This window comes from Atta cephalotes, assembly GCF_000143395.1.
Source record: "Atta cephalotes unplaced genomic scaffold scaffold00034, whole genome shotgun sequence".
Taxonomy (NCBI): domain Eukaryota; kingdom Metazoa; phylum Arthropoda; class Insecta; order Hymenoptera; family Formicidae; genus Atta; species Atta cephalotes.
In genome coordinates, this window is record NW_012130098.1 from 1,106,462 (window position 1) to 1,116,501 (window position 10,040).

The window sequence follows — 10,040 nt, forward strand, 5'->3', positions numbered from 1 at the left end:
TATATATATATATATATATATATAGAATTTATATATATTTACTATTACTAACATTGTAGCAATAATAATTTAGCTAAATAGATCTGGAAATCATTTTGTTGAATCATTTAAATAATTATGTAGAAATCTCAAACATGATTAATGCTGTAAAAAGTTTCCCAGGTAACACTTATTGATTTACGTTTTGTATTTCTAATATATTTTCAAATCGAGTATCGTTTCGTGAACTGCATTTAGATTTATAGAAAAATGTTTTCGCATTGGTCTAACATCACAAAAGTGGCATTCATGAAATTTGCATTTGACACGCGTTACGATGCTGAAGTGTGGATGCGTGAGTCGCATGAATGATTGTCCAACGACGTGTTTATTATGCAACACAATTCATTCTTTCACAAACTATTTTTATACGCTTATTATTTACGAAAATCGGGCGAAAATCAGGGAAAATTAACGTATACAATCAATTAATAAAGATTTATTTTTATATTAATAATGAAAGTATATATAAAAAAAGTATTTAAAAAGAAGTAAATAAAGAAAAATATTTCGTGTAGTATAAACAATGTTACACAAAAAAATTTATGTTTCCTATACCTATAGATATTCCTATACCTATAGAAATTGCGATACAATATCGTTGCTGAATTAATGATCAAAACTCTTTTATTTTCATGTAGAACAAGAATACAATCAGAATACAAAAATATCTTGTCATAATTAATAAACTCTTGCGGGAAATAAAAGAATTTAAAAAATATAATTAAAATATAATTTAAAATATAATTTAAAAATTAAAAAATTTCCTTTATTTTAATAAATGCATGAATTATGATAAAAAGTTATTTCGCATACAATTGTTTAATGCGCCGCTGCGATGATTGTGATGGAGGATCTCGTGTTGGGAGCGCCGCGAATATTGATCTTGCCTTTGGATGATCCTAAAGTCGTTGGTTCATCACATGCTACCGCGTAACTACCATTGTCATTCACTACACTAGTGTAATGAAGAATTCCTACATAAGAAAGAATATTTAAGATTGTTATTGCTTATCAGGAATTGTACTTAATTAATTAATTGTATTGTAGTATTAAAAAATAGTCTTTAATTATAAATTAATATAAACGCTAATTATTTTATAATTGATTACATGTTCTTTGCTTTTCTCTTATTAGCAGCATATTCTTTTGTAATTTTCAATGTCGAATCAAATTATACAAACTTGTTAATGTTTCCTCACCATTAGTGACAGACAACGTTAGGGTAGTTGACTGAACTCTGTCTGTTGGATTGTTAAACACGATAACTCGGCGAAAGACTGTTTCGTCGGCATATCTTCTTCCAATTTCAATATTTCCGATGAATCCAGTGGCCGCATATGTCTCGGGTAGAAGATTTTTCTGTACAAACGTAGCATAAGATATAGAACTTTCTTAATGATAGAAATTTTTTTCTCAATAGAAATATTCTTCGCAAAAATATTTTTCTTCTACATATATACAATAGTATATAATATACTATTTATGATTGGTTGTTTCATCTCTCGATACATTTTACGCGTTAGGTAAAGCTAGCAATTCACGCAATGATTGAATACTTATTTTGCTACTTATCTAACTCATAAAATTTATCAAAAGGTGGAATGACCGGCCCTTATCTTAATATTTAGACGCATAATAGATTTTAGAACTTTTATACAATCAATCCCTAGATTATCTTATTAAAAATCGATAAAAATCGATAACAACGTTTATGAGAATAAAGATCCAATTGACGATGTACATTGTTTTGCTCTATATTACAAAATATTATAAAATGTCATAAAATGTTATTACGCAGTATCTTAATGTTTACATTAAGTATTAAAAATAAGAAATAACAGATTATTTTAGTAAAAGACTAGATTCTTCAAAGAAACGGATATAAATATTAATGTGTGCCTTTACTGTTAATGAAGATTAAATTTAATTTTAGGTAATCTACAATTTTTCTATTAGAATTCAGAATTTTATTTATAATTATCGTGTTCTATTTGTTCATAAACAAATGTGCTGTGTAGTTTAGCGAAAAATATTTGAAAAATCAAAAGTACACATATATTATAAATACTAAAGTTGGGAAAGTTACATTATAAAAATAACTTGTTACACACCATTATCATTATAAAAAAAATAAGTCATTACAATTTCCATTATTTTTTTCACCGAATTTTATAAACTTTTTTTTAGAATGGACACGAGATCTAGCTAAAATTTTAAATACTTCAGCGAAAATTGTTTTTTTTTCTGTGAATATCATATAATTCCATTTTAAAATTTGTCACAATCAACTAAACTAATGCCCATTTCTGATGTAAATTAACTTTAATTTTAATTTATTTTATTTTTCATTTTGTAATTCTAAGAATAAAAAATAAACAGTAATCTTAAATCGAAATTAAAGTTAATCTATAATACATTAATGGAAACGCGGACATAAAGGAATTGTTTTAATCTGACTATTTATATACATATATATTTGTGAGTTTTTATCTATTCATGAAACATGATAAATTATTAACTCACCAGCGCCGTTTTTGGCACAATATCCTTCTCGGTGAAGTCAATCTGGACATTCTTCGTTTGTGATAGATCGACAGCAGCAACCGTTTGCAGGAGGCCAAGAATCGCGAGCGCAAGAACAACGATCGGACGTGACATTTCGATACGATTTGATCGGATCTCAAGGTGTGTCCGTTTCTTTTATAGGGCAGCTCGAGTGATGCGTCAAGGTGAGCCTGCCTTATCTGCACAGTTCTTTTATGATTTCTCCATTGCTGGTGGCCCTACCGTGTTTCTTCCTCGCGGAATACAAATAAGAAAAACGCGACTGCGATAAAAGCACGTATATGCCGTCCGTCTGGTTCGCAGGGCCATGCGTGGTCGACGAATTCTCGCGGATGACCCTCGAAAAGAATATCGTCCGTCCGATTGGTATTCGAGACAAGCACTTGATGCCCCAGGTGCCAGTAATAAAAAACACTGTTTTTTTTGTTGGAGTCCTTACTTATGGAAGCTATCCGCATGACTACGGCGAAAATAGTGTAACTTTTAAATTTTCGATCAGTTTTTCGAACTTACAAGCTTATTGTTTTCGAAGAGACTTTTTTTAGATTACTTTTTCCTCTGATCTTAAAGATTGAATATATAAGAAGAAATATATAAGAAAAATATATAAAAAAACATAAAAATTTGCATTTTTAGATGGGAATAAAAATAATGTTATGCAATTTGTAATAAATTTAATAACTGCTTTTTGTTATTTATATACAATTTATATAATATACATGTAATATATAAAATGATTGGACATAACAGGGCAATAGGACTCAAACACGATAATTCTTGTGCAAATCAAATGGTTATCAAAATAATTAATCCGCTTACATGTTTCGGCTCACTTTTGAGCCATCTTCAGAGACAGTATGATGTTTGTAATTACAAAAAAAAATTTTTTTCTTACAAAATTCATTTCAGTGAGCCACCTCCATTTATTAACGGAAATTATATAAAAACAAACTCTAACAACAATCTAAAATGTATTAAAATTATTAAAAGATAAATTTTTTTTGGAGGAGGAAGCAAAAACGATTTATTATAAAACAATAGAAGGTAGCTCACTAAAATACATAATATATAATATAATATAGATTAAATAAATTATATATATATTATATTGGTGTATATGTATAATATTACAATAATATAATTATAATAAAATACATAATACATTAATAGAATTATATATAATAATATATATATTTAATTTCATATACATATAATACCACCAAATTATAAAAATACATAAAAATATTTAATGTCATGATTTGAATAGATAAATGTAGAAATCTTCGAAAATTTTTATCTTCCTTTCTACCTTCCTTTAAAGATTTCTTGTAAAAATTCGCAAGTAATTTTTTTTTAGAATTTGCATAGCTGATTCTATTGCATCTTTTATCATCCCGCTGTAATCATTTATTCCGTAAAAAGTAATTGTGTGTGTGTTTGATTTATAATTATTATTTATAAAAAAATAAAAATAAATACAAATAAATTTTCTAACAATTTTAAGTACAAAGACAAACATCTATATTTCAAACATCTATTGTTAACATTCTTAAATATGGTCTTAGCAAATTCATATAACTCGATCGTAAAAAGACCTGTTTGGAAAGAACCAGCATTTTAACTGCGATTTTTGATAAAAAATTCAATTTCCACTTGATTCACGAGCGCGTTGATGTAAGCGCTCTCTATTAGAAGCAGGCAGAATTGAGCGATGACTGAATGGATGACAAGCAGTCAAGCAGTCGACGATCAACATTTGAGTAAAAATGGCACTCGCCGATGTTTGTGGTATCAAGTCTTCTATTGATTTTGGCTATTCGCGAGAAAATGATAAGGTCGTCAATGAAGTCAAGACATATACTAGAAATTTCACCAACAACCTTCACTTGGCAATGCCGCCGTTCGTAAACGTAAGCATGCAACGACGATCATGAGCCAAATTTGCAGTATCATGCAAATCACACATATTTCGTGACACGGAAATTACACTTTAAATTTGTCAAATTAACATGGACAATTGTTATCGCAGCAATTATTAATAACGATACTGATATCGATAATAATTAAATTTTTTGAATTTCTTTGACGATTTTCTTTCAGTATACAATCAATTATTTTTAGGTTATTTTTATGTATAATTAGGACAAAGTCATGCTTCAAATTAACAGCAAATAAAACTTTCCAGAATTATATTTTATATACTTGAATGCTTTCATGTTAAAATTTCAAAATGACATTTTGTTTTGGAAAGTAAAATGACTTGTCTTTCAAATTATTTTTTTTACATTACAGCCAGCTGAAACTCTTGGCCAAATAGTTCAAGGCACTGATGAAAGTGGAAAGAGTCTGAAAATCAAATTCGACCATGGAACCACAACTTTGGGTTTCCAATATCAGGGTGGTATCGTTCTAGCAGTGGATTCACGTGCGACTGGAGGACAGTTTATTGGTAAAGTCTGTTGCATATCTCAACTGATAAATTATATACATTTATAACAAAAATCAATCTACTCTTGATCTTCAGGCTCATCTACTATGAAGAAGATAGTAGAGATCAATGATTATCTTCTTGGTACTCTGGCTGGTGGTGCTGCCGATTGCGTCTACTGGGATCGAGTGTTAGCAAGGCAATGCCGCATGTACGAACTTAGGAACAGAGAACGCATCTCTATTGCAGCAGCAAGTAAACTCTTGTCGAACATGATTTATAATTTCAAAGGAATGGGATTGAGTATTGGTAAGATATTTTTCTGATTCTGTAAAAGATTAGATATTATAGAATGTGAGAAGATCTTTATATGTGTAATCTTGTAGGTATGATGCTGGCTGGATGGGACAAGCGTGGCCCTGGACTTTACTATGTTGATTCTGAGGGCACTCGTACTCCAGGGAAGGTTTTCAGCGTCGGGTCTGGATCTGTGTTTGCATTTGGTGTTTTGGATTCTGGTTACCGGTGGGATTTGACAGATGAACAGGCTTATGAACTTGGAAGAAGAGCGATCTATCATGCCACACATAGAGATGCCTATTCTGGCGGTATCATAAGAGGTTGGTATAAAATAATCATATATAGTAAAGACGTGACTTAGTATAATTTTACAATATTCCAATGTTTTAATACATAATTTTACTTTACAGTATATCACATGAAATCAACTGGCTGGGTGCACATCTCGGATCAAGATTCCAAGGATTTGCATTATGCATACCATGCTGATAAACCAGCAGAACCTTCAACAAGCACTTCCTAGATTTAATTATTAAATATACATTGTGTATGCAGGTATTAATCATTTATGCAATAAAACGAAATGATTTCTATTTGTGTAATTTATAATAAATCATCATATAAGTTTAACGCTTCCATTACTATTGCACAATTTTATTAAATATACATACTATTGTAATATCTGTTTGTTTACACAATCATGACAATCGTGTAATAAAGTAAATGTGTCAATTAGTAATTGACATTACCCAATTATTGAACAAAACAGAAATTTTAAATATTAAGCTTTTAATTTGTATGCAATTCTAAATTAATTTGTCTTATTAAATTTTTATTTTACAATGAATTTATTCAGTTTTACATTTAATCGAAAACTTAATATTTAAAATTTTTGCCATTTCATTCAATAATTAAGTCAATAATAATCATGTCCGTTAACTGGTATATTAAATATAAAACAATATTAACATAATTGACTTTCAATTTTGAATTGAAATTAAGTATTCAAAGTTTCACAATTGGACATTAAAAGAATAATTTAAAAAAATCATTTAATAATTACTATTATCAGATAGATTATTACTATTTGCTATTAGGTATATTATTATATAAAAATGTAAAGAATATTTCATAAATATTTATATTTATTACTTTTTATATTTTTTTATATTTATTACTTTGAAAAAATATTATCTTTTAATTTTAATAATACATACTGCAAATTTAAATTTACATAAAAATGAGAAAATTTAAGTATAGATATAGAATTTATATTAATTTCTGTTTATATAATATTATCTTTTATATTAATACATAGATCATTTTGTCGTGCATATGTCCGCCGTCGTGTATAACGTATATTCAAGACAAGGCATCGCGAGAGAAATATAAGCGACTTGTGTGTGGCAACCTTTCCCCCCTTTCTTCTCGTATCTTTTCACATCGGTACTCGATAGTGCGACGCACACGAAGGCGTCGCGTCAGAACTCGAGAGTTGGAGCTGTTGGAGTTGAATGCTATCGCTAATTCACTACCAGAGTGGCGAGGAAGAGAGAGAGAGAGAATCAGTGTGTATTGCGTTGTGTCAGCAATTGGTAGCATATTGTGACGAGAATTCAGTCGAGACTCTAATTGACGCGAAGACAACGGTATGTCAAGCAGCGGAGACGAGTGCAAGCTGAAGGGCGGTCATCCCCCGGCAGGTTAGTGATTTTCCTTTTCGTCCCTCGTTCGCCCTGCGAAAACTACGCGGGAAGACGGGTTAGAGTTCGCGTTCGTGGCTCATAGCCGCGACGTGCCACCTGTCGATCGCGATCAGATTTCCAAGGTCGGCCTTTCGCTGAAGTTCGTTTCTCTTAATGCCGGGTCGCGCATCTCTCACACTTTTGTCTCTTTTTTTCAGTAAAGGCGGGCGGTATGAGGATAACGCAGCACAAGACACCGAAGGATGAGCGCGAGACGAAGCCTAGCAAAGACGTCGAGGAGAGCAGGCCGTCCAGCAGGTGAAATAGATCACATCTTCGTGTACCGTGTTTGTCGCGATGACATGCTAAAACAGTTGTACTTCAACACTGATTTGATAATTACAATAGCTCGCTGCACAGAATCGGTTTTGAAGAAGGCAAATGGAGGGAATGAAAAATTTAACGACATTTAAGAATTTACAGATTGATTTCTTCAAATGATATATATTTAATTCGTAACTGAAACATATGAGTCCCAGTTATCCTGACGTTTTTCTAATTTTTAAATAGTGTAATAATTTGGAATAATTATGTTTTACAAGCTTATTTTTGAACTTAATTTGAAATTCTTAAAAAAATAAAAAAAATTAGTAATATAAAACTTTAAGCTCTCATATGATTTCTGTCAATCATTAAAAAATATATTCTTGTTATGATCATTCTTGTTAAGATCATTACATATCTATATAATTTAATTAATATTCTAAAAATAGATGTTTATTTTATTTATTAAATTATTAAATTTTATTATCTGTTACTTAAAAGACAGTGAAAATATTAATATACTGTTAATAGTGGTTGGAAGGAAAGTAATTTTTAGATCAAAATTATAAACAAAATATGTTAAGAATGAGAAATTTGAATGTCAAAAAGGGGATTTAAAACTTAAAATCTCTATTTTTGAAAGCTTACTATATTTTTTTAGTTTCTTTGTAATTTTTACACATAGATCATTGCTCAATAGTTAAAAGAAATGCCATATTTTTAGTTCAAATTTATATATATTCTATTTTTAAAACATTGACAAATACACCGTTCAATAGAGCAGTTTTGGAATTTTTTAAAATTGTATATTGATATGCAACGAATGACTTTTGACGAACGGAATTGTGAGTAATCAGAATGCTTCTTTTATTTAATCCGTAAGTCATTCAGTACAACAAAAAATCTTAGGAACATTTTTGAAAAACAATTTTGTAAGAAAATTTTAAGCTTTCACGTCAGATAATTTAAAATTTTCACAAATTTTTTGTTGTGATCCATAAAGTGAGAAAAAAATTTCTCATTTTGTTTAGCTCATAGTTTTCTATTATATGTAAAAATTACCTCATAGAAAATTAACTCATAGAAACTCAAACAATATAACGACTTTTCGAAAGTAGAGATTTTAAATTTTATTCATTTTTAACGAATATATAATTTTAAGCTAAAGACTGACATTTAATAAATAATGACATTTTCTTTCTAATACAATAATATCAATCTTTACATTTAGATCAATTTTTTAGATATTGCTATCAATCAATGAAACAGTTACTGATAAATGACACATATTTCTTTTATAACTGTAATTTTTATTGCATTTTCTATAAATTCTTTGTAACTATACATTGCTATTGCTCATATTTTTAATAACTTGTATAATTATTCCTCTGAATCTCCGCCATTACGAAACCGATTCTTCCCACGTATTATTCAGCTCAAAGTATATCAAACATATGGCACATCCATCATCTATTCTTTTTTTTATATTCTTAGGTACGAATGAAAGAATTGCAAGACAAAAAATTGTGATTATGTTGTTTAATCCATTTCTGCGCGACAATTCTGATAATAAGTGTGATTATTGGTGTTCCACATTTACATAACACAATGTTGTGCAATCGAAAATAAACGTGAGTTACATCAGAAAAACATTTATACGGAGAGAGTTACTATATTTATGCGAAGCGCCAAATGAAAATAAACGATTTAAATATAATTTGACGATTAATTATGACGATTAACTATGACGTGTAGAAAATCTCAAAAAAATTCCTCTAAATTTATTATGATAAATAATATATATACATAATATCTTGCATTTTTTTACATTAAAAAATATGTAACATATTTAAAAAAAATTCATTGATATTAATTGTCGTTTATAATCGATACATTATATTCGAAATGTTTGCTTAACTCAGCGTGAATATATCTTTATTCATCTGATATAAAATTGTCACAGTTTATATCTTGCACTATATCATTACATCTGTTGTTTGCAATAAACAGACACTTTGAAAAGATAAAACAATATCTTTTTCTCCAAATATAAATATATATTGCAAAAATATGTCGCTATTCTAGAATCATTTTTAATTAATGTTTTTGAGTGTACCTTCTAGATATCAATTTTAAAATACTAGAATTGCCAATAATAACTCCGTTAATTATTTTAATTTTTTTTCTTTTTTATATTAGATATATATAGTACAAAATATTATATGTAAATGTATGACTATAATACAAATAATATTAAAATAATTCTTTACTGAAAACAAAAATAAGAAATTATCAAATTGGTATCTTTGACGATTCTAGCGGAATATTATTGGCAGTTCTAATGTTAAAATATTGTAAAAAGCAACGTAAAGTATTTACAATTCATCTTATCTTATCTTATCTTCAGTCGTATATAGAAAATAAGAAAATTTCTAATATTTGCAGTCCGCCAAAGACAATAATGATCAGTGGCGCTCCGGCCAAAGGAAATGCAGATTTTCCACCAGAAGCTGTGCAACACTTCCATGAGAAACCCATACCGACTCATGACGCACGACCAGCGCATTGTTCGCGTCCCATTATTATTCAGCAGCCTAGAAAGTGAGCTGTACTTCGCGAGCCGTGCTAGTGGATCTTGTTCCACAGACACCCGTTAAATTTACAAAAAAAAGGAATAATTATACAAATATATAATA

The 10,040-nt window shown here is 29.2% G+C and overlaps 3 protein-coding genes across 3 annotated transcripts; 2 read left to right on the forward strand and 1 right to left on the reverse strand.

Annotated features, from left to right (window-relative positions):
- Positions 1–652: 652 nt before the first annotated feature.
- Positions 653–2,810, reverse strand: LOC105621509. Its single transcript, XM_012202979.1, has 3 exons — positions 2,566–2,810; positions 1,242–1,401; positions 653–1,016 (listed from the first exon to the last, which is right to left on the reverse strand). Exons 1-3 carry the CDS (start codon positions 2,698–2,700, stop codon positions 862–864), a joined length of 450 nt encoding a protein of 149 aa, XP_012058369.1. The 5' UTR covers positions 2,701–2,810; the 3' UTR covers positions 653–861.
- A 1,521-nt stretch (positions 2,811–4,331) lies between these two features.
- On the forward strand, positions 4,332–6,096 carry LOC105621510 (proteasome subunit beta type-5). Its single transcript, XM_012202980.1, has 5 exons — positions 4,332–4,517; positions 4,900–5,056; positions 5,132–5,344; positions 5,422–5,655; positions 5,746–6,096. Exons 1-5 carry the CDS (start codon positions 4,374–4,376, stop codon positions 5,856–5,858), a joined length of 861 nt encoding a protein of 286 aa, XP_012058370.1. The 5' UTR covers positions 4,332–4,373; the 3' UTR covers positions 5,859–6,096.
- A 724-nt stretch (positions 6,097–6,820) lies between these two features.
- LOC105621511 (death-associated protein 1) lies at positions 6,821–9,949 on the forward strand. Its single transcript, XM_012202982.1, has 3 exons — positions 6,821–7,038; positions 7,239–7,338; positions 9,790–9,949. The coding sequence occupies exons 1-3, from the start codon at positions 6,987–6,989 to the stop codon at positions 9,947–9,949; spliced, it is 312 nt and encodes a 103-aa protein (XP_012058372.1). The 5' UTR covers positions 6,821–6,986.
- Positions 9,950–10,040: the final 91 nt, after the last annotated feature.